The following is a 24,954-nucleotide window of genomic DNA, read 5'->3' on the forward strand; positions in this document are numbered from 1 at the left end:
TTAAAATGAATCACCGGTAATAAAAAAAAAAAGGCCACGTTTAGACATAAAATTTATTAAATTGCTCTTCTGTCAACCTATGAGTTTATACTAAAGCTCCTTTTTAAAGTAAATCTGCACTATTTCACAATCAAAACAACTTTCTTTCAAATTCACATACTAAAAAGCATGGTATATATGCGTGTTGTTTCTGCAGCAGGCTTAAGTGAATATTGTTTTTGTAAGTCACCAGAAAATGATACTTAGTGTAAGAGAACTAGAAACATTCATTTCTGTAAATAAAGTCCTTATTTAAACATTTGGGTCAACTTTTTTGGTAAGGATTTAGGGATTTTAAAGGATTATAAACACACTGCAAGTGTAATTTTACTCACAAGGACTAAGGAAAGAGCTTCTAAAACAGTATTTAGAATGAAAAGTCATTTTACTTTACATTTATACCTTTGTTTAAAGTATACACCTGCCAACTGGTAACAAATAAATAATAAATGAATCTGAAGAAGCCCGGATTTGTATTTAAAATTCTAGCATTTTTTCCCTGTTATTTAACAGTAAGACATTCCCAAACTGTAAAAATATGGCAGGCCACGCTGTGCTTTGTCCCTTAGATGAAATGTTCTCTCACGGCAAAAAGTTAAAACAAGCACTTCTAGGAGAAAATTATTCTGCATAATTATTTTCCAGAAGAAACAGACTTGTGTTTCATTTGTGTTGGTAAGGAGTGGTTTTTACATCCATCAGTCAGAAACAAGGTAAATGTAGGGGAAGAAAACGAAATTAAATCAAGTAGTTTCCTCTGTCTTACATGCCTTAAATTTAATACAAAACACTTAAGGCAACATCTTACGAGTGCTCACGACTTAATGAAGAGGCTGAAACAGCTGTCTGACCCCATCCAGATACGACACATGTCAGCACCCGAGTTGCCCAAGAGCGCGGCCCACAGAGCCTAGATCCAACACAGACGTGTGAGTACACCTCACACAGGGAGGAAGACGGGATTCTTCTGACCTGAGAGGCTCGCGGTCTAGGGAGTAAGGGACACTCTAAATATGTGATTTCCGGTATAACATGGCAGATGCGAGAACACCAACAGGAGCAAAGGGACTGAATGTGTGCCTGAGAAGGCCTCTCCTACCTGCCCATTGGCTTTGGATCCTCAGGGTGAACTAATGCCTCAACTGCAGCTTTCCGCTTACAATTAGCCCAAGGTCAGACTCACGGGGTAGGTCTTCCCAAAAGAGAGACCAGCCACGCTTATGAACGGACTGAGGCGGCATCTGGCACCTGAGAAATAATGACTGCTGGCCCTAACACAGGCCACCCGCCTCCTTCATCCTTCCTCTTCTATCCTCTAGGTCTTGCTCTTTCCTCTTACGTAAAACAGGAGTACTCAGCTTCCCTAGTTCTGAAATGGCCAATGGGACAAACTCTTAGCTGTCAAACCACATGAGAAGAGTTTCTGCAAACACAAAACCCAACATCCTACTCCAAAATAATCATTTGAAAGGTTCGCTACAACCGTTTGGGGCAAGCAACATGTTTCCGCAAATGTCTGAAACAATGAGACACAAATCCAACCTAAGTGATTTAACAGCTGCAGGAGCTAACCGAAGCGGGTGGGAGAAGGTCAGCAAGGAAGACTGAGAGAAGGGAGCTGCTGGAAGACTGTGAAGTTGTTCTGTAACTTTCCTAAAACAAGGTTTAAAAAAGGCAAAACATTTTGATTGGTTAGCAGAGATACTGACAGAGATCATGGACTAAATCACCGAATGTTCAGTCTGAGAACCTAAGCCCTCAAAGTCCAATCCTCCTCAGTGAATGCCCTGGCTCTCAACTCAAACGGGGCTGCGCGGGAGAACTGCCCTGCCCCAGGCTAAAAGCAGCAGCCTGTTTGGAGGTGGGGCCCTAGCATCTGCAGTGTTCAGAGGCGCTAGGCAGGTCTGATGGGCAGCATCTCTGAGGTACCCATCACCTGTCCCCCTCGTGTCTCCCTCGTCGCCCTGTCCCCACACCATTATACCCAAACCCTATTTGGCCCCCGGCAAGCTGTGTGTTTCAGCAGCACTGAAGCAGCCCGACTGCACAGACCCACACCGTGCTTGCGGCAGAGACGAAAAAACTGGCCAAGACGGAACAGAAAAAATCGCCACACAGATGTTTGACAAGCTGTTCATACCATTTAAGGGCAAATTTGGTTTGCAAATAAATTCACTGCATCTCTGAAGTCTCAGCTCATTAAATACATAGGTGTGAATGTCTTTTTTTTTTTTTAAGATTTTTATTTATTTATTTGAGAGAGCGAGAATGAGAGAGAGTACATGAGAGGGGGGAGGGCCAGAGGGAGAAGCAGGCTCCTCGCTGAGCAGGGAGCCCGATGCGGGACTCGATCCCGGGACTCCAGGATCATGACCTGAGCCGAAGGCAGTCGCTTAACCGACTGAGCCACCCAGGTGCCCCCATAGGTGTGAATGTCTTATAAGAAATGCTACTCTATAATTTTGATCAAAGTTTATATCAAAATAATCTCTCGAAGATTAAGAAATGCTCACAAATATAATGAACTAGCAGTTAATCACAGCAATCCCTCATATTGGTTATGCATGTTACATAATCTTTGCAAAGGGACACTGGGGTCCCTTTTCTACAAGGCAGAGGGAACTATAAACATGCAAATGTACTAGGAAAAAACATTAAAGCGCTGGTTCCTTCTCCAGGACACACACCACCATCGGTTTTTGTTTTTTTTTTTTTTAAAGATTTTATTTATTTATTTGACAGAGAGAGACACAGCGAGAGAGGGAACACAAGCAGGGGGAGTGGGAGAGGGAGAAGGATGCGGAACTCGATCCCAGGACCCTGGGATCATGACCCGAGCCGAACGCAGTCGCTTAACCAACTGAGCCACCCAGGTGCCCCACCACCATCGGTTTTTATAAATGATGCCCTTTTTTGAAATTTTGCCACTGAGAGATCATTATTAATAAAGGAATATTTGGTCATATAGTGTGTATTTGTTAATAAAACAGCAAAATCAGCTAGAGCACTGGGCACCAATACAGTTTTGCTTCTACCTAAAATCATCCAGGGCCAAATACATTAAACTTATTAAAACTGATTTTCAAGCTAACAAGTGCCCATGTGTTGTCTTTTCATGTCCAAATCAATAATCTTAGATGAAACACAGGAGATCTGGACCTTCTAACAGGCAACAGACACGAGTCTTTTCACCTTTTCTCATTTATGCCTCAAAACAAAAGTCCCGGGGCGCCTGGGTGGCTCAGCCGTTAAGCATCCGCCTTCGGCTCAGGTCATGATCCCAAGGTCCTGGGATCGAGTCCCACATCGGGCTCCCTGCTCCGCGGGAAGCCGGCTTCTTCCTCCCCCACCCCCCTGCTTGTGTTCCCTCTCTCGCTGTGTCTCTCTCTGTCAAATAAATAAATAAAATCTAAAAAAAAAACAAAAACAAAGAACAAAAAACCCAGGAAGTCCTTGTGAATCTCAGAGCAGTTAAAAGCAGTTACACCCCTAGTGCAGGAGCCAGAGCCCCAGCCCAAGGGCATCCCGGGCAGAGGTGTGTCCTGGCTCACCAACAGACGTGTGCAAGGACAGTCACAGCACTTCTAACAGCCAAAAGCCAGAGGCAAAACACTGCCCAGCAACAGAACTGACAAATATGTGTGATATCCATATAATCGAAAACATGTAGAAGGAGAATAAGCAAGCTATTCTATGTACAACAACATGGGTAAGTACTCATCATGTTGAGTAGAAACAACACGTAGAACAGAATCATATGGTAGAACTCCACTTCTGCAAAATTTCAAAAACAGGCAAAACTAAGCTATGACAACAGAAGACAGGATAGCTATTCTCTCTGGAGGAGGAGTGACTGGGAGTGGGCCTGTGGGACTTCTGGACTATTCTGTTTCTTCATCTGGGCACTGGGTATATGAGATTATTTAAACTCTGAAGTCACTGAGTATATGATTTATGTATAATTGTTTGTATAACATCAATGAAAATTTTATGAAAAAATAATATTTTCACAAGCATGATAGAATCTGATTGAGAAAAGGGTAAAAACTAGCCCAAAGTTACCCAGCTAAAGAGTCAGGACAGCACCTGCCTGATGCCAAGACACATCCTCTTTCCACTACACCAAGACTTCATTCTCATTTCAAAAAGACTTCCCACTTCCTGTGGGGGTCCACATGGTTTTTGGCTTTGGTTCGGCAGTTTCTTGTTTTGGTCTTACATGGGCTCCAGTGCCCTCCCCCCCAGTAAGGAGTAGTACCTCACCCACCCTCATTCCAGTGGTTCAATGGCACAGACAGGCCCAGGCCCAGCCCCAGCTCACGAGTGCCTGGGAACCAGCATATTCTATTACCCCACCCACCACAGAATTAGTTCAGGGTTGGTCACATAACCCAATCCAGACCAGACTGGCAGGCCTATGCATTTTTAAGGAATTGGTAGAAAAAAGAAACTTGCTGTGGCTTTAGACCAGTGGTTCTCCAACCTGGGGCAGTTCCACCCACCACCATCCCCCCAGGGACATCTGGCAACGTCTGGAGATATTCTGAGTTGTCACAACTGGAGGGAAAGAGTTGCAACTGGCACCTAGTCACTAGAGGCCAGGGATGCTGCTGCACATCCTACAATGGATAGGAGAGCTGCCCACAACAAAGAATTATCTTGCCCAAAATGTAGTATTGCCTAGATTAAGAAATCCTGCTCTTGAACTTAGAACTCTGAGGACATAAGCCTGGAATTTCTGGTGCTATCACAAATAAAGGCATGCTAGATAGTTCCAGAGGAGGTGAAACAAAGACAGGGAGGAAGAAAATGGAAGAGAGAGGGTGAGAATGATGGTTCTGATGTTTGAGGACCTGGATCCAACCATCCCTGAAGCCAACCAACAGGGATTCTTGTGCCAATAAATTTTTTATTATGCCATTTTACACTGGGTGTCTGTCACTTGCAACCAAGAGTCCTGTTCACACTCCCACTATATAAAACACTTTATGCCAAATTCTGTGGTGAATACAAGGATGAATCACACATAGATTCTGTTCTTCGGGTAACCTACAATCTAGACAGAGGGGATAAAGAAGTAGACAAATGACTCAACAAAGCAGAATGCCAACACTACAGGAGTAGAAGTGCTAAGAAGGGTAAGAAGACAGAGAAACACAAAATCTCAGTGCGTTTCAAATAAATTATCAAGAGCAAATAGGAAGATTTAAATATTTACCAAACTCTACCCTTACAATAAAACCAGCCACCAAAGACCTTCAGGGAGCCCAACTGACTCAATTTTTTCCCTATAAAAAAGGGGAACATATAAAATTTTAGATCACACCAAAAATGTTCAGAAAAAGCCAAGATAGATTTTACGTTTCAGTGACTTGTTTACACATTATTCCCATGCCTCTCTGCTCCCTGCCTCATTGAATGAGAAAGGGCTGTAAAAAAGAACTAAGAAAGAACTAAGAAACAGAACCAAAAAAAAAAAAGTGGGTAATTTACAAAGTATCCACACCCTGCCTTACACACAGGTCTAAATGAGCCACTCAAAGATGACTCTGCACCTCTCAAAAGGTAACTTTCTTCCCCTTGCACCAGGGTCCACCGTACAGCTGGAGCCCCTGGGGTAGCACGTGGCCCTGCCCCTCCCTCGGGGCTCCACAGCCCTCCTCTGCTGACCTGTGAGCAGAATCCACCTCAATGGAAAACACAGCAAAGAAGTTTTCTAGTTTCCACCAGATCTTCAAGGGTGGGACTTAGGTACAAGGCTTTCCTCCCCCAAAAGAACCAAACAGATCGGGGCGCCTGGGTGGCTCAGTCGTTTAAGCATCTGCCTTCGGCTCAGGTCATGATCCCAGGGTCCTGGGATCCAGTCCCACATCGGGCTCCCTGCTCGGCGGGAAGCCTGCTTCTCCCTCTCCCACTCTCCCTGCTTGTGTTCCTGCTCTCGCTGTCTCTCTCTCTGTCAGATAAATAAATAAAATCTTTGGGGGGGGAAAAAAACCGAATAGATCAAGGAGAGCTTCCCTCCAAGGGCAAGGTTCAGAGCACAGTAACGAGTCATCCCCCAAGGAGGCTGCACTTCGGCTCAGAACCTCAGCAACTCCCCGCAGGGCTGGGAACAGCATCCCACGCACAGCACATAAACACACCCATCCCTAAGCCACACAGTCTAGTCTTTTTAATCGAATCAGAAACTTCTCAGCATAATGTGCAACACGTGAGGCTCACGGAGAACTAGTCCCAGACAGCACCTTACAATTGGACTTAGTGTATTTAAAACACACTGAATGGAATCAGTTTATTAGAATTGAGGCCGAATACTGGAAAATGTAGGCTTTGCTCTTGACTTCTTCCCCTCCCTGTCCCCTTGTTTTAACAGGAAAATAAAGCTATATTTTCCCCTCTGTGATGCCTTCCTCTTACATACATGCACTCTGCTCCCCACCCCACCTCCCTCAGGGCCTCGGCTCCCACTCAGCACCAGCCACGGTGCCTTTGGGCCAACCGGGAGGACTTCTCCAGGCTGAGCGGAGAGCTCAAGATGGTGCAGGCAGGTTCCTATGGAGAAAAAGGGACAGAGAGGAGGAATACCTTGCCCCCGCCTCTTCATCCCTTCCAGGGGCTGAGGTCAGGGCCCTCCGCTGAGCCCCATCAAAGCCCTGGCCAGGCTGTGGTATCTCACCTAGCTGTGAAAGGGCCAACCTCGGGGCGCGTGGGTGGCTCAGTCGTTAAGCGTCTGCCTTCGGCTCAGGTCATGATCCCAGAGTCCTGGGATCAAGCCCCGCACCGGGCTCCCTGCGCAGCGGGAAGCCTGCTTCTCCCTCTCCCACTCCCCCTGCTGTGTTCCCTCTCTTGCTGTGTGTCTGTCAAAGAAATGAATAAAAATCTTTAAAAAAAAAAAAGGGGGGGGGCCAACCACAAGGACCATGTAAAACCACTTCTCGGTAAAACAGCCTCTGTAAACACAGCAGCAGGATGCATTTAGTCATCTTTATTTCTAGTAAGTTTAATACACATCCACGTAAAAGAAAAATACAGAAACATATCAAGTTGCCCATATATTCCCAAGCCCAGAAATAGCCACAGTTAATACTCTGGTTTTTCTGACATACGGTTGCCTATGCTAAATGCTAATTTCCTTTATCAAAAAAAAAAAAAAAAAAAGCCTGTGTGGGGGATCAGTGTTCTGCAACTAACTTTTATCATCATGGAAATACTGCAGTGACCTATCACCCCCTAGAGAACCATCTCACTCCTTTCTGATAACCACAGCATCAATTCCATTCACTGAAACACTGTACATACAGGAATACTCAAAAAATTTAAAAAAATAAAAAATAAACCTACTCAGGATCCAGTGGCAATAAGCCTGATGCCAGCTTTCGGGAACTCTGCCCAACACGCCATTTTGGCAAATGTGTGATGAGCATCCCATCCTTTGCATAAACTGCCTGGACCCCAGGGTGCCTGGGTGGCTCAGTCGGTTAAGCGTCTGACTCTTGGTTTCGGTTCAGGTCATGATCTCAGGGTCCTGAGATGGAGCCCCGCACTCAGCGTGGAGTCTGCCTGAGATTCTCTCTCCTCCTGCCTCTCTGGCGTGTGCTCTCTCTCTCAAATAAATAAAATCTTTTAAAAACAAAACAAAACAAAACTGCCTGGACCCCTAGTTGCTGCTTTCGAGTAGTATGGTGTTTGTGTGCATGTTATGGGAGGGAGGTGGAAACTATGAGAATGAACCCAGTGTTGCCTGCTGGACGGGAGAGAAGCATTCCACTGCAGGGAACAGGCCCTCTAGGAGCAGACACTGAAACAGAATAGCCTCTAAGAAGACAGAGATGAATTCTCACTGCTGTAGGTCACAACTCTGAGGAGAAAGTCAGCCCCAACTCCTATGCAGCCACAGCCGTGAATCTACTCCACGGACAGATCCTCAGGGAAGTTCTATAACTGGAGATGTGGACACAGGCTCCAGCTTCTGCAATTTCATGTGCAAGTCTGGGCAGGTCACCCACTTCCTAGAACCTCAGGCTCCTCTTTTATCAAAATGGAATAATACCAGCTACCTTGGAGGCTTGGAGGATAAACTAAACAATAAGCGTGGAAGTTGTTAGTATAAAGCCTTGCACATATTCACTCCCAATAACTGCTAGCTGTTCCCTTCATGTTTACAAAGTAAGAAAAGATCAACTCCCTATGAAAGTGACAGGACCTGAGGAGCCCAAGCCACATGAAGCAGCCCTGGGGTCTGAGGCCCCAGCTGGACAGCAAGAGAAGCCCAGGACCACTGAACCACCAGACACCTGAGCAAAGATGCCATGTTGGAAAAGGAATCATCTAGACCTCGCTGCCCCACAGGAAGCCAGGCAGACAAACTGCCCAGTGGAGCCCTTCCCAAATTCCTTACCCACAAAACCACATACATGATAAATGGTTGTATTAAGCCATTAAAAAAAATTTTTTTATAACTTAAGTAACAGGACCTAAAGGCAACGAGCTTGCTATCCAACTGCCTTTCAGTACAGAACAAAAATTTATTCTATACCAGCCAGCAACTGATAATGCCAATCACATCAAGAATCTATCTTTCCACACATCCAGTAGGCAACAGAACTCTCCCCTACCTCACCCCACCCCCAATCTTCCAGCAATCCCAAACATGCAAAAGCAGGAATGTTCTGATTAACATGGAACTGGAAAAGCAGAACATTCCCTTCCCCTCCTTCAGCCAGCCCTGAGGTACATCACAATGACCCACAGAAACAGTGGGAAACTACTACCTAAAAAGTACACAGGTCTGTGGGTGGCAAGCAGTTTTTCTAGCCTGCAGAACAGCTCTACAAACCTCAGAGCATAAGACACCTGCATGCCTGAATGTCTGCTCTAAGAGAGAACTACTGTCTATTTTGTTCACTGATGTAGCTCAAAGTGCCTACGACAGTGCCTGGCACACAGCCAAGTACCTGGCACACAGCCAAGTACTCGATAAATTTGCTTTCAATGTATGATGGCAATTCAAAATAAAAATTTAGTGGGGCACCTGGGTGGCTCAGTCAGTTGAGCATCTGACTCTTGGTTTCAGCTGAGGTCATGATCTCGGAGGCTTGAGATCGAGCCCCTCGTCGGCTCCACACTCAGAAGGAGTCTGCTTGAGATTCTCTCTCCCTCTCCGTCCCCCTGTGCCCCCACCCCGTGTGTGCACTCACTCTCCCAAATAAATAAAATCTTTAAAAAGAAAAATTTAGTGACTTCCAGGTTTTGAAGTGATGACAAATATCTTAAGATCTCAGAAGAGAACCATGATAAATCTGTAATATCTCCAACGCAATGTATGAGTGTATGCAAACAACAAGTATTTGCAGAAGAATAAATGCTGTAAAAAGAGTAAACCAGAAACAGTGGGACTAAGTCCTTTGGGATTTTAAGATTTTTCTAGACAGCTGAAGGCTGACCCCTTTAAACGCCTAAGCTATTTTTATTTTCACCATTTTTAGATGGCAATCATTTAGTGTATTCTAGTTAAGGACTACAGAGAATGAAGTTTAACCCTTCCTTTGTTGCAGTACGCATGTGTTACAATGACCAGTAGAGCTACTGAGATTGTGCTGAACTGGGTACTGCTGTAGGCTAGGGCAACAGGCAAGACTTATGGGATTAGTGGGCATCTCGGGTGAGAGCCGCTATCTCAGCTTTTCATTACATATCCCACATTCCTACCAATCCTCCCTAAGCAAATGCTGGCATGCTCTTCTCCCAAATGCATCCCAGGGACCAAAGCGGACATTCCTAAACTTGTGTCCCAGACAAGCATAGTGAAGCCTATGGACTCCCTCAGAATAAAGTTTTTAAATGTACAAAATAGAAGACAAGGGAATACAAAATAACTTAATTACACTAAAAGGGAATTATCCAAATAATTATGATATAGTATTGCTTATTACTATATTTGACAGGATCTAGAGGTAAGTCAAACGAATGCTGTAATTCAAAGTAACGATGAGCATCCACACTATTTTTTAGAAATGTGTAACTACTGTAGGGGCGCCTAGGTAGCTCAGTCAGTTAAGTATCTGATTCTTGGTTTTGGCTCAGGTCATGATCTCAGGGTCATGAGATCGAGCCCCACATCAGGCTCTGCACTCAGCGAGGAGTCTGCTTGAGGATTCTCTCCCTCTGCCCCTCCATCCACTTGCACGTGCACACCACATGCACTCTTTCTCAAATAAAGAAAATTTTTTAAAGATTTTATTTGAGAGAGCAAGAAATCAAGTGTGCGTGAGTGTGAGCGAGCACAAGACGGGGTAGAGGCAGAGGGAGGAGCAGACCCCTGGCTGAACAGGGAGCCCCAACTTGGGGCTTGATTCCAGGACCCTGGGATCATGACCTGAGCTGAAGGCAGACACTTAACTGACTAAGCCACCCAGGCGTCCCTAAACAAAGAAATTTTTTTAAAAATGCATAACTACTGTAATGCAATATGAAAACTGATTTTATTGATGTTACTGTCATGGAAGCTGCTAATGTTACTGGATTTGATGACCGCATTCATAAATGAAGGAATTGTTAAATTTTAGTTAGAAGTTAGTAAAAATAAAGATGTAATTTTCTTCCCTAGTTCATGGACCACCCCACCCATCCCCCACCCCAGATCCCATGTTAAGGACCCATGGACTAAAGGATGCCCAGGGGGCAAGGGAAACCAGGTACATACAGCTAATTCAAAGATAATATAACCACCACCACCAGGCATCTCTCTCGGGGCCACAGTGTGTATATATTGTATGTATGAATAATGCAACAAAGCCATCACACCATGCCAATGCAAACATAAATCCCACTGAAAATGGGAAAGCTGCACCAGAAGCTATAGCCATCAAAATCTACAAAGAGAAATTAAAATGGAATGATGCCATCAGTATGGAGAGTAAATTTCAACCGAGTAAAACTCAAATGTCCATTAGTTAGAGTTATGGAATTAATTTCTACATAATGCAAATTCTTCCTCAATATAAAAACATTACAACTCTTTTCAAATGTTACTAACACTCAATTTAAGTCTGATGTGATTTACTGCCCAGCTAGTGCCTGAATATGACAATTTAGTCTAATGAACAAACAGATGGAAAATTATTTTCTACTATAAACTTTATATTATCCCTGCCAATGGGAGAAGAGGAAAAATGTGACAAAATAAATACCTTTGAATTCTCATTTCAGGAAACTTATTTGGGTTGCAGCTCATATTTGACAACTGTAGGCAGGCAGAGAAGCCTTTATTCTAGAATGTCCTTCCATCAACTCTCCACTACCATCTGCCCATTCTTCCTGTTCCAGTTCAAACATCTCCTCTGTTCCATTCCCCAGGTTCCCATGGAACCTGGCCCTCTGCTGTCACATAGGTAAACACACTGAGTCTGTCTTCCACATCACACTTTGGGTAGAGGTGGAACAGTGTCTAATTCATTGGGTGGACCATGCAAACCTTGTCAGAGCATTTACTTAACACACAACTTGAATGTGAGAGGAAAATAAATGGCAATTTTCTGTTTCTCCACCTTAATGTTCAAAGTGGATATTGTAATACTAATTAACCTCAACTGAAACATACTTACTTGAAAATACACCAAAGTGCTGTAGGTAAATTCTAAATTGAAATGAAAGAAACAATAAAAGGGCTTTATTTTCTAACCCTACCTAAAATCAGGTAGAGACCCCAGTATTTCATATCATATGTACACTGTCAGAAGGAAAAGCCAAACTTCGGACACCTTCACTTGCATCGAGTTCATCCAGCATCTCAGGAACTAACACCACTTATGGGCACGAACTGTACCAGACACTGCGCTTCACACAGATTAGCTCACTGAATCCTCCCCTCAAGCCTCTGAGAAAAACATGTCCATTTTACAGAAATGCAGACTCTTCTGGATCGGGATCTGCGCTGGGCACCGGGGCTCTACATGAATGTGGCACCACCAGGAGTGGGGACTGAGAAGGGACACTAGTTAGGAAACAAGGCGAGGGAGGCCCTGGGAGCGAAAGCAACCTCCCTCACCAGGTGAACAGAGCACCAATGTTGGAGAGCAGGCAGGTGGGTGGAGAGGCCTGGCACCCAGCCCGCCCAGGCTGCCGACAAGCCCCCGGGTGGGGCAGGTGGGCCTGGGCCCATGTGCCTTCCGGAGGACCACAGGGCCCTACAGAGGAGGGGGGCTGGGGGGCCACAGCAGGAGGGGAGGACGATGGGCCAGAGGATGCTGAGGGAGTCACTCAGGGCACCTCCAGACCGCAGGATGAGTGATGAAGGACCCGGCAGGGAGAAGCACTGGCCTCCTCCCGGGCCTCCTCCACTTGGGGCAGTGGTTGGCGCATGCACGTGCAGAGAAGGGGGTAAAGCAATCACAACCAGAAGGTAACACAGCGACAAGAACAGAAAACCAACCGGATGGGAGAACCAACAGGTTAGCAGATCCACCCACCCAACCACGGGGACAAGAAACCTCCAGAAACCTGAGCACAGATTACAGTCTAGTATTTATTCCCAAGTTCTCACTCTTTTCCAGGCTGCTTCCTTGTCCCACCAGCACTGGAAACAGTGAGGACCAAGAAGCCCGGGTGTTCTGGGGCTTGACCGGGGTCCCTACCTGCCCACCCCCCAGTCCCCTGGGCGTTCTGGCTCAAGTTCTGACAGACTGAAAAAAATGCAGTGTTCAAGAGCGGCTCTTTCTTCTACTTATTTTCAGCCAAAGACATACAAAGATCCGGAGGGGCTGCCTGTGGTGGTCTCTGGGTAGCAGGAATGTGGTGGTTTGTTATCTTTGCTTATCAGCAGGTTATTTTTCTATAATTTTCATGTATTGCTTTTGTAATCTTAAAGATTATTTTTCATTTTTTAAAAAGTACATTTTTCTTAAACTTTAAGGAATTTTAGAGATTACGGTCTACTGTTATTAGATGAGGGCTTCCAGGGACAAAATTATTTGGAGTGGAGGGGAAAAAATACCGTCATTGTAAATATATGATAAATTATTTCAATAGTACAAGTGAAATGGCATACATTCCTAAGTGGCCCCAAATGCGTCACTATGTAACCTGCAAAAGCCTTTAAGTCATGAAATACAGTCTGAAAAATAAACATCAACATCTATAGAAACTAAAACCTTAAGATGACAGTCCAAAAGCAATATTCAAAAGACTGTCCTTTTATATGCCTAGGTAATTACTTAAGGCAAAAATTTTAGCTGAAATCAAAATTGTGATAATAGTAAGAACTGGTCTATTTTATGAAGCAGACAGTTCAAACTTGAGTTTAGATAACCATTAACCTTATTAACCAAACAAACATTCTTGCTACTTCCTAGGAACTGCAGTAAAATGAATGTAATTCAAATTATGACATCTGTGGACACAGTATGGAGTCCCCTTGACAACAGCAGTACTCATTTAAACACAGAATCATTTATGGCGCGGGCTACCCCTCACATTTACGGTGCCTTTTTCAAGGCGCCATTCAAATTATTCAAGGCCAAAACTGTCCTCCCCGTCGCAAACTCAAACCCGTGTGTGGCAGACGCCGGCAAGCCAGGCGTGGGCTGATGTCAGGCCTGGCCTCTGCGCCGTACATCACCCGCTCCAGCACACACAGCAGCCCGCTCGCAACCCGGTCACTGGCATCGGCGAGGTCCGTGGCGACTGCCAAGCAAATGTGTGACATTTCAACTTACTAAAGCACGGTGGCCAGACGCCATCACAGTCTGGGGTGCCATAGATAAACCAGTTATTTACCATTTTTGAACACACCGCACTAGCCTTTAGAACACGGACTGCATTCTTGAATAAAACCTATCGCCTATGTTCAGGAATCCTGAACTTCACTCAGATCAGTCGTAGAAATAGGTCTTTTCTCTCATATTGTTTTACCTTGAAATAAACTCTCCTCACCAAGCGGTCATTCCTTTTCTTTCTTTTTTTTTTTTTTTTTTTAAGATTTTATTTATTTATTTGAGACAGAGAGCATGAGAGGGAGGAGGGTCAGAGGGAGAAGCAGACTCCCCGCCGAGCAGGGAGCCCGATGCGGGACTCGATCCTGGGACTCCGGGATCATGACCTGAGCCGAAGGCAGTCGCTTAACCAACTGAGCCACCCAGGCGCCCTGCGGTCATTCCTTTTCTTTCATCTTGATCAAGAGGCAAATCAGAACTTTGGCCAGTAAAGGATATTAGTTAGAACCAGTCTAATCTGTTTCCCACTTAACATATTTTAACTTCGTGTAATACCAACTGTAACAATAACAATACTATTTGCTGCTCCTTGGCTCTCTCAGAAGTTATAAATGTGAGATAACTTCAATACATGTTTATAAAACTCAGATTCCATCCTACTCTGCAAAAGCAGAGTAAGTGGCTAATACTTGTCCTGCTTTCAGAGATGAAGGAAATCAATAAAAGAAACACACAAGACAAAAATGAAAGAGTATAAAATTGCACACAGAATAAATAAAGTCTGCATTCATAACCACTGCCCAGCCCTCAGCTAACATTTCTCTTCCTCCCCGACCCACCCTACCTTCCCGGTGTGTGAGAAAGAAAATCTTGATTTTGTCCTAGCACCCAACCAAACCTCCATGGCCAGTTTCCCTAAGGCCGTTTACTCCTGTCATGCTGAAGGGAATGAGCTGCCGTACTCTCAAAATCATTTCCAGTTCCAAAATTCTACTATTCTATAAAAATAAATTAGAATATAGAATGAAAACCTGAAAAAAAAAAATAAAATCCCAACATCAGGAACATATGTTAGGTCTGTAACATATGTAAATTGCAAATCAAACAAAACAAACAAAAAACCAAAAACTTCAGCTGGGGAAGTAAGTACCCATGGGGCAGACCCAGCTTGCCAAAAGTTCATGTGAAAAAGATTTACGGATTGTAGTTGACCATGTAAGCTCAGGATAAGCCAGCAGAATGGCCTGGAAACCAAAAGAATGAAAAGGAACAAAAAGCCTACGGCCTTAGGAGAAATGTCATCCTTACGTTAAGGGGGGAGGGGGGTCCCAGCCTCACCAACCTTCCACTGACTAGGCCACCCAGAAGTTTCGTTTTCGGTTTTAGTAGACTTTAAAAGCAGCCAGCAGTAAGCGTCACAGGTGCCGGCAATTCCATGGAGACCAGGGCCTGCAGTGTGGGAAGGGGACACGAGGAAGCCTTTGCAAATCTGCCTTGGGGAAGAGTGCATTAGTGCCCCCTCTCATAAATGGGAGAGCAAAGGGGTGAGACACAAAGGGAGAGAGATTTCTGCTTCAAATATAAAAATCTTTCAATTAGAGCTGTGTGCGATGGTATGGATTTCCTGAGGAATGCTGAGCATCCCTTGAGGAGATTCGAGCACGGGACAGAGGGAGCAACTCCACACTGCTCAGAATCAGACTGTCAACGCCCAGGCTTCGGGCTTCATTTAAAGACGGGCACCTGCCTCCACCACCTTCGTGGGCTGGCGGAGCAGTCAGTCAGTGGTTCCCACCACTGAGCAGAGGCTGAAAGCACAGTTCCTTCTCTGGCGCAGGCTCCCCCACGTGTCGGGGGTGGGGGGCTGACTTCATCTTCATGATACAAGATATTTTACAATCAGGAACATTCCTAGAGAGCCAACATGGAAACCAAGGCTGACAAGAGATAAAGACTGCTACTCCAGCCAAGAGCTGCAGCGAGCAACGTATTCAAAGCTTGTTTTTCCCATGCCAAGGGAATGGCTAATGTGTGTTGGGAAGTTTCAGTGACTTGCTGTGACTGAACTCTGATCTACTCCCGATTAATTCTACAATCAAGGAACAAGAATTCCACCTACCAAGTGGGAATTGTAGTCTCTGAATCCTGACATTTTCTTTTCTTTTTTTTAAGATTTTATTTATTTATTTGACACAGGGAGAGAGATAGCAAGAGAGAGCATAAGCAGGGGGAGCGGCAGAGGCAGAGGGAGCCCAACTCAGGGCTCGATCCCAGAACTCCTGGGATCAAGACCTGAGCTGAAGGCAGACGCTTCACCGACTAAGGCACCCAGGCGCCCTCAACCCATTCATTTTATCAGGAAACAGAGCCTGAGAGGGCTGGACCAGCCGGCTGGCATCTGGTCAGTCAGGCTGCACAGAACTGGACCTCCCTCTCTTTTTCTAGACCATACCAGGTCCCCACGATTTGCCTTTACCTAGAAGGAAATAAAGTCCTCGGTTTGAAATTTCCTTATTAGACTGAAGCCCCTAAGTCCATTAAATTAAAACACACACCAAAAAAGACTCCCCAAAACAAAAACACCAGGGCACCAGCCAGTGCCCAGATTTCTAATCTCTCCGACTCACAAGCCTTATTGGATCTGCACTTCCAAGTTTAAGAGCAGGCACTGTGTGAGCATGAGGACTCTGGTGCCCATCAAGGGGCCTGCATGAGGGGCTGGAGGGTAGAATTACCCTCTCTCTCCCACACACAAGAGCCAGGTGGGCTTCACTGCCTCTCTTTATTCAATCAGGATCAGAGCAAAAAACTGCTGCACCGAAAAAGCCCCCCAAAATCTGCAGAGAGGTACTCCAGGACACTGTGGACCTTCTGAACACCCACACCCAAACCACATTGCTGGCTCCCAAACTGAAAGCAATGTTTTTGAGAAAGACGATATTTAAGTTCCAAGTGTGCCATCAGCCCTGACTATCCCTGCTGATGAAATACAACCACGAGACGGTCAGGTGGGAGTCACTGCACACGGGAAGTGATGACCTCTGTGTACCAAAGGCTGCTCGGAGGTTGCACTCTCCCTCAGGCCGCGTCACCGCAGGCCTACGGTGTTAGCAGGCTCCAACACCAGCCCTCACCAGACAGGCACGAACTGTGCCTTTCTCCTCTTGGCATGTGTGTCCCAAGTGCCCGGACAGACAAGACCCACAATTAATGTATCGTGACCAACGCGGCACTTGAAGAAGCTGAATTTCTTGGCCAAGATGTCTGGAGTACCAGAAAACTACCCTAGATGGTGTGGCAACTGCAAAACAGTAAGACAGAAGCGTGTGCTCTGGTGGTCTAGCACATTGAACTCTTTCCCCGGGGAGCGGGGGGGGCAGGGGGGACATCCAGAGATCACAATCTCAGCTAGTTTAGACACTACAGAATTGACAAAAATCAAACTTTGGTCTGATATTACTCATTACTCATAAGCAGGCATCTAGTTCGTGTTTCTGAAATCAAACTTTACAATTAAATCTTTAATATTTTAACTTAAGAAACTTACACATACAGGAAAAAACCTGACACAATAGTGACCATCACAACAGATCTATGTAGGGGTGCCTGGGTGGTTCAGATGGTTAAGCGGCTGCCTTAGGCTCAGGTCATGGTCCCGGAGTCCTGGGATCGAGCCCCGCATCAGGCTCCCTGCTCCGCGGGAAGCCTGCTTCTCCCTCTCCCACTCCTCCTGCTTGTGTTCCTGCTTTTGCTATCTCTCTCTCTGTCAAATAAATTAATAAAATCTTTAAAAAAAAAAAATAGACCTATGTAAATCCCTCTAAGCAAATATTGTCTCACAGACCTTAGAGTTTATTTTCACCTAATGACTGATTTCCTCTAGGCCCACCCTGTAGAAAGAACTTCCGCAAAATACCATTTGGCCAATTCTCTGCCTTCGGCAGGCCTACAATTATGAACTCAGCTAAACAAATAAACTTCCTTCCTATTTTTAAAGTTTTCCAAAATTGGAGAATCTACATCTTTGGTTGGCACACTATTTCCTGGACTTACTGCCCTGGCAGTGAAGAAATTCTTCACAGCATATTGAGAGATGAAAAGGACTTCAGAAATGGCCAGGCAGCAGCTCCCCACCTCTATCTTAGGGAAGGGGAAAACAAGGCGAAGTTGTGACCTTGGGGCAAGGTCACACAGGGGGTGGCTGGTGGCAGAGGCTGGGGTAATTCTCTCTGCCCCATTTTCCCCTTATCTGATCTAAATTACCTGTGGCCTGACGAAAGCATTTTGCTCTTGTTCCATACTGGTGAACCAGGACTTATGTTTAATTCATGCAGAATGTGATAAAACAACGAAGAATCTAAATATCATAGCAACTACAAGGTGACACAAAGAACTCTGGGCTAAGAAGAATCAGAATACCTTAATCTTAACTCTAACTTTGGGAAAGCCACCTCACCTCTGCAGGGCTCTATTTTTCATCTTTGAAAAGAGGGAAGAGAATGAAGCAACAGCAAAGGTCGCCTCCACCCCTAACTTAAATGAGGAGGATGGCGATGCTTCACCCCTATTAAGCGTTTCATCGGAGCCGGGCACTATTCTAAGTACATTATGCGGGTAAGTCCTCCACAGCCTGGAGGACAGCCACCATCCCCATTTTGTGGATGAACACATTCATCCTTGCAGAGAAGGGACTTACTTGTCTGTGGTCACACCTCCAGTGGGGACACATGGAGAGAGGAGGTCTCCCAGCAGTTCCAGGGGCCCTCTCTTCCTTATCAGAAGTAGACAGTCTGAGATGACTGGCCCAACTTGCAGTAATAGAGTCCAAATTGAGAACAATTACAGCAATCATTCAACAGAACATTCTCATTTTACAGATCAAGGACGGAGGCCCAGGGAAGTAGAACTTAAATCAGGAAATTTAATGGCTACACCCACCCTGCTTCCTAGACAAGCTTATCCTAAAAAGGGCTTTAATGGCTCACATCACGTATCATCTCATGTGACACCCACACAAGACTATCTGATGGCAGCAGGGCAATGATCCTCACTCCCATGGCAACCAGCCATGGTTAAACAGCAAGCTGGAGGGGCCTCCAACCCAAGCCTTTAACTTCCAGTCTCGTGTACTATCCCAGGCTCGAAAAAATGTCCACTGTGGCAGGAGTCTCTGGAGAGCCTATTCAAAATAGTCTCTAAACACAAGGAAAATTTCCCAGAGAGGCTAAAAACATGTTTCCATGGTGCTCTAAGAAAAATATCAGATAATAAGTGATAATACTCTTAAGGCCCACAACTCAAGTCAATAAGAAGCAGACTTCCCGCGGAGCAGGGAGCCCGATGCGGGGCTCGATCCCAGGACTCCGGGACCATGACCTGAGCCTAAGGCAGCCGCTTAGCCATCTGAACCACCCAGGCACCCCTACATAGATCTGTTGTGATGGTCACTATTGTGTCAGGTTTTTTCCTATATGTGTAAGGAAAATTAAAAATCGCCTTGTTTTCCCCTTCCCTAAGATAGAGGTGGGGAGCTGCTGCCTGGCCATTTCTGAAGTCCTTTTCATCTCTCAATATACTGTGAAGAATTTCTTCACTGCCAGGGCAGTAAGTCCAGGAAATAGTGTGCCAACCAAAGATGTAGATTCTCCAATTTTGGAAAACTTTATGGTCATGGTCATCTCAAAACTGACCTCTTTGGTCCATCATTTAATTGCCCCTAGCCTCCCCGCCAATCTTGACCAATCTGCAATCTTCCAGTGATTTTCTTCTTACTCCCTGTTCTCTTCCCTCCCTAACAAAGAACATCATGAAAAATTCAGGCTCTTTAAAAATTGTAGCTCCCCTTCTGGTGTAACTTCACTCTTATACACCGATTTTTAAAAGCAAGTTAGTGGACATTTTATGCTTCTCACCTAAGGAAGAAGAAAAATTCAAATTCTTGGTGGGACAAAATATTTTAAGTTCTGACCACCCTTGCTTCATTGTCTTGAACATGTGTTGTAATCCCTTTATTACAGAGATCGAACAGGTACAAGAGATAAAACATGCATTTACAGCCAGACAACTCAAGCTTTAATCTAAATAGCTCTGACAAATGACCCAACCTCTCTGAACTTCAGTTCCTTTATCGCATTTTCCCAAAGAAATGGCAGGAGGGAATAACACCCCCCCCCCATGATGATTTGGAAGCTGACTGCTCTCCACACAACGGCTGGCACGTATTAAGTGCTCAAAAACAGTCATCTCTTCCTTTCCACGGCTACATTAACACTAATGTAGTTTTCTCTCTGCTTTGCAAATGATGTTTCTCTGAACAAACTCAATCTCCCCTAGTAGAGAAGAGACACATTCTACACACCCACCCCACCTCCCACAGAACGCCCTCCGGGACACACAGCGAGAAGTGAATCAGCAGGTCACGGGAACTGTGTTGCCCCACTGCACTTGGGCAACTTCCACTCTCTTCAAATACTTGGGCCCTGGTTTCTTCCTACTCGCAGCTCACACCACTGGTCAGGCCTCCCGGGCTGCTGAGCACTGATGACACGCCACACATATCACAGGATCTCTACCCACCCCAGCGGACTGCTCATCTTCATGCTTCCTTTCTTTGTCTGTTCCCCTGTAGGTACCTGGACCTACTCTGAAATACACACATAAGCAGTCAGGTGATTAAATAAGGTATTCTGAAATACAACATGTGAACAGACAAGCATACCTTTGATTTTAGAAAAGTACTTTAAAGAAAAAAAGTGCAAACAGCAGGGCAACATCAACAAGGTGTGCAAAACCCAAGGGTCCAAGACCCTGGGTTTAAGTCCTGCCACAATGAGTCGTGTGATTTTGTTCAAATTAAGTTGCTTCCCTGCTCTGGGCCTCAGTTTCCTCATGGAGAAGAGAGAAAATGGAATTACATTCTGGTAACTCGCTGGCCTCCATTACAGGGAGGGGTGTGCAAGCCCTAGGCAACAGTGTTGGAAAGCAATCCTGAATGATTCCAAAACATGCTGGAAAACTACCACAAGTATATCCTAGCAATTTCCTTTTCATCCACCACACATCAGTGACCTACAATTCCATCATCTTTCCTTAAAGACTGAGCTCAGGGGGCGCCTGGGGAGCTCAGTCGGCTAAGGAGCCGACTCTTGGTTTTGGCTTGGGTCATGATATGGGGGTCCTGGACTGAGCCCCACATCAGGCTCTGCGCTCAGTGGGGAGTCTGCTTGGGGATTCTCTCTCTCCCTCTGCCCCTCCCCACCCACTTGTGACCGCACGTGCGCACTCCAAAAAAAATAAATCTTAAAAAAAGAAAGACTTAACTCAGATCTCATATCCTCAAAAAAAATCTCCCCGAACCCCTAGCAGAGTGATTCCCTGTGCACACATCTGTATGATTTCATTAAATCATCTTCACAGGTGGACCTCTCCCTGTTAAATTGCAAGCTGCTCAAAGGCTGGGCCCATGTCCTGCTCATCTCTGGATCCTCATGCCTACACCACACTTCCACAAAAACCGCTGACAAACTGTGAACTCAACCATGTTCAAAGAGTTTACACTTGCAGATGATCTTCACAATTTCCCATGCAGATTTTGACATTACTCAATTTTAAAACAGGATCTTTAAAAAGATGAATAGGGAGTACATTATTTTTTAGATGAGAAAGACTCAAGGTTAACTTAGCCAAGCTCAACCAAAGTAAATGAACAAGGCCTAGCAGTCTAATCCCATTATAACACATGACGGATATAAAAATAATTTGCAAAAGAAGTACCAAAGTACATAAAAACTAAGGAAATTCTTTTTCATCACGTCTTTTTTTAAATCTAACAAAATGATGTAAACGGCTGTTTCATGCTCCCAACAGCAAAATCAGAGGTAAGAGAGATAATGGAAAAATTAAAGATACTTAAGTATAAATACACAAATATAACCATTAAAATTTGTTTTTCTATAACTTTATTTATATATTTAATAAATACCACCACATATTATGAAATAAAATTCAAAAGGACAAATTTATTATTTCTACTGCTTAAAAGTTAACAATCAAAAAACGAAGGGGAGGGGCGCCTGGGTGGCTCAGTTGGTTAAGCGACTGCCTTCGGCTCAGGTCATGATCCTGGAGTCCCTGGATCGAGTCCGGCATCGGGCTCCCTGCTGAGCAGGGAGTCTGCTTCTCCCTCTGACCCTCCCCCCTCTCATGTGCTCTCTCTCATTCTCAAATAAATAAATAAAATCTTTAAAAAAAAAAACAAAAAACGAAGGGGGGCCTCCACATTATGTCATCAGGGAAACACAAATTAAAGCAACAATGAGATACCATTACACACCCATTAGTACGGCCACAATCTGAAACACTGACACCACCAAATGCTAACGAAGACACGGAGCAACAGGAACTCTCATTCATTGCTGGTGGAAATGCAAAAATGGTATACCCACTTTGGAAGACAATGTGGCAGCTTCTTACAAAACTAAACATATTCTTACCATATAATCTAGCAATCATTCTTCTTGATGTCACCAGCCTTACTGAAGGGGGCTGAAAACTTACACCCACACAAAAACCTGCACACAAATGTTTACAGCTTTATGCATAACTGCCAATACTTGGAAGCAACTGAGACGCCCTTCTAGACAACGGTACATCTAGACAATGGAATGTCGTTCAGAGCTGTAAGGAGCAACCAAGCCATGAAAAGATACAGAAGAAACTTAAATGTACATTACTAAGTGAAAGAAGCCAATCTGAAAAGGATATATACTTCATGATTCCAGTTATAGGACATTCTGGAAAAGGCAAAACTATGAAGAACAGTGGCTGACAGGGGTTAGGGAGGAAGGACAAGATGAACAGGCAGAGCACGGAGGATTTTTAGGGCAGTGAAACTACTCTGTGTGGTAGTAAAAATACATGCCATTATACTTCTGTCCAAACCCATAGAATGTACAGTACCAGGAATGACCTGTAGCATACACTTGGGACTTTCCAAGATAATGTGTCAATGCAGGTGCATCAACTGTAACAAATGGTTGGAGATATTGATAATGGGGAAGGCTATGCATGTGTGGGAACAGAGGATATATGAGAACTCTCTGTACCTCCTGCTCAATTTTGCTGTGAACCTAAAATTGCTCTTAAAAATTCAGTCTATTTAAAAAAGAAAAGACAGGAGGGCAATTTGAGTCAATTTTTCAATAATAATCTGATTCCTAGTCTATTATAATATCCTAATGGTATCTCGGGCAAAGTTAAATACATTGAAAAAGAGAAAAGGCCAAAGTATTTTTTAAATCTGATAAACTGAGGGACGCGTGGGTGGCTCAGTCATTAAGCATCTGCCTTCGGCTCGGGTCGTGATCACAGGGTCCTGGGATCAAGCCCCGCATCGGGCTCCCTGCTGGGCAGGAAGCCTGCTTCTCCCTCTCCCACTCCCCCGCTTGTGTTCCCTCTCTCACTGTGTCTCTCTCTGTCAAATAAATAAAATCTTTAAAAAAATAAAAAATAAAAAATAAATTTGATAAACTGAATAGTTAATACATAAAATGTTGACATTTTTTAAAAGGTACAATAGTATGCAATGCAAAATTTTCCTTCCACTCCTACTCCCCAGACACTCCATTTCAAGGTTAATTTTTTAGGTTTTATCTCATGGGACACTATTTCCACTATCATCCTCCCAGATACAAGTGACTAATCTGAAATCATGGCATTTGTTCCAAAAACTATAAGCAACTCCTATGTCTAACAGTAGGTGTAACAGAAAATACAGAGAACCTTGCTACACAAAGTACAGTCCCCAGACCATCAGCATTACCCGGGAGCCTACTGGAAATGCAGGATTTGGGGTTCCATCCAGACCTACTAAAACAGAACTATATTTTAATGAGATGCCCAAGTGATTCGTAGGCATGTAAGTAGTATGTTAAGACCACACCACCCCTGTTTTCATAGAATTTATAGGCTAGTAGAGGAGATAAAAGAATTAAACAACCGCAACACAAGGCATCATACAGAATGGACTACACGGCTACAAGAATTTGGGGAAAGATCAGCTTTGGTCTCTAGAGGGGGCCCCACTGCCCTGAGATCAAATGCCAGCCTCTCTGAAGGGTCCGTATGCCATGTGCATTCTGGCGGCTACTCAGCCGTCCAGCCTCCTTTTCTGCTCCCTGCAACGGATTCTCCAGCCAGCCTGGGACTGAGGCTTCTCCAGCGTGCCTCCAGGGCTTTGTACGTGCCACTCTAACCACCTGGCACACCCTGACCTCCGCTGGCTAACTCCTCAGCCCCCTTCAGACTGGAGCAAGATTCCCCCATGCCATTCCCCCATGCTCCCGGCTAGCGCTATCCTCCTGGCAGAGGAAATGCCTTAGGGGCTGTTTTCTACCCCATTTAGTATATTCCTCCGAAGAATGAATGAATACGCAGAGATGCTTCAGCGAGGGGGTGAAGGATGAGAAGGGTTTAGATAGCCAGAAACAGACCAAGGCTGAGACATATATAGGTTAAGATCAGTTTAGGGAATTTGTTTAGGGGAAAAAACGGATTTGCTTTTTTGTCATTAATGAGATCTGCTCTGAGCTCCCCGTTGTGCTGTGGATGAGGCAGGGTTTCTATTCCTGCCCATGGTGTGTGTTGTTACTCTAAGCAACTGGAGCTCCCGAGGAGAGGCTGCCACACACAAGCAAACAGGCCCCACGGGAGCCCTGCCGAAATCCTGGTCCCGGCTACGCCAGCTTCGCTCAGCACGAGGCAGCTCATTTTTCTCAAAGTCAAGGAATGGTTTGATTAGAACAAGGAGTTCTCCCCTCTTTATTAAACTCAAACATCCACTAATTAAACATAATATAAGTCTGCCAGAAAAAAAGACTGTTAGACTTTTAAATAATTCATCACATTAACCTAGGGCACACGAGCACGGAACGGACTGGGCACAGGCCAGCAGAGGGCCGCTGCCCAAGCACCGGGCGCAGGCCGATGCGCGCCTTCCAGGAAGGCTGCCCTGTGCCCATCAGCAGGCCAGCCCAGGCGGCCAGAGGCACACAAGGTGGGCTGCTCTGGGCTGCAGGACAGCGCAAAGGTAAACAAACCAGACTGGCGTCGGGACACAACTGGGCCCGAAAGGCCCGCCCTTTAGAGGCAGCTAACCAAGGGCAAGTTGTACTCAACACAGATGCAATTAGTTCCTCGGTCATTTGCA

General features: G+C 45.0%; 1 protein-coding gene across 7 annotated transcripts in view; it reads right to left on the reverse strand.

Annotated features, from left to right (window-relative positions):
- Window positions 1-24,954, reverse strand: part of TBC1D1 (TBC1 domain family member 1) — a 229,469-nt gene that overhangs the window by 121,890 nt on the left and 82,625 nt on the right. The window contains exon 1 of one of the 7 annotated variants that reach the window (XM_035005150.1): window positions 18,445-19,009. The exons of the other annotated variants lie outside the window; for them this stretch is intronic. Coding sequence (XP_034861041.1) covers window positions 18,445-18,600 — 156 coding nt within the window. The 5' untranslated portion in view covers window positions 18,601-19,009. Of the gene's footprint in view, window positions 1-18,444; window positions 19,010-24,954 lie in introns of those variants that run through there. 7 annotated transcript variants of the gene reach the window in all.

This window comes from Mirounga leonina, unplaced genomic scaffold, assembly GCF_011800145.1.
Source record: "Mirounga leonina isolate KUSES-001 unplaced genomic scaffold, KU_Mleo_1.0 Mir_129, whole genome shotgun sequence".
In the NCBI taxonomy this organism is placed as follows: domain Eukaryota; kingdom Metazoa; phylum Chordata; class Mammalia; order Carnivora; family Phocidae; genus Mirounga; species Mirounga leonina.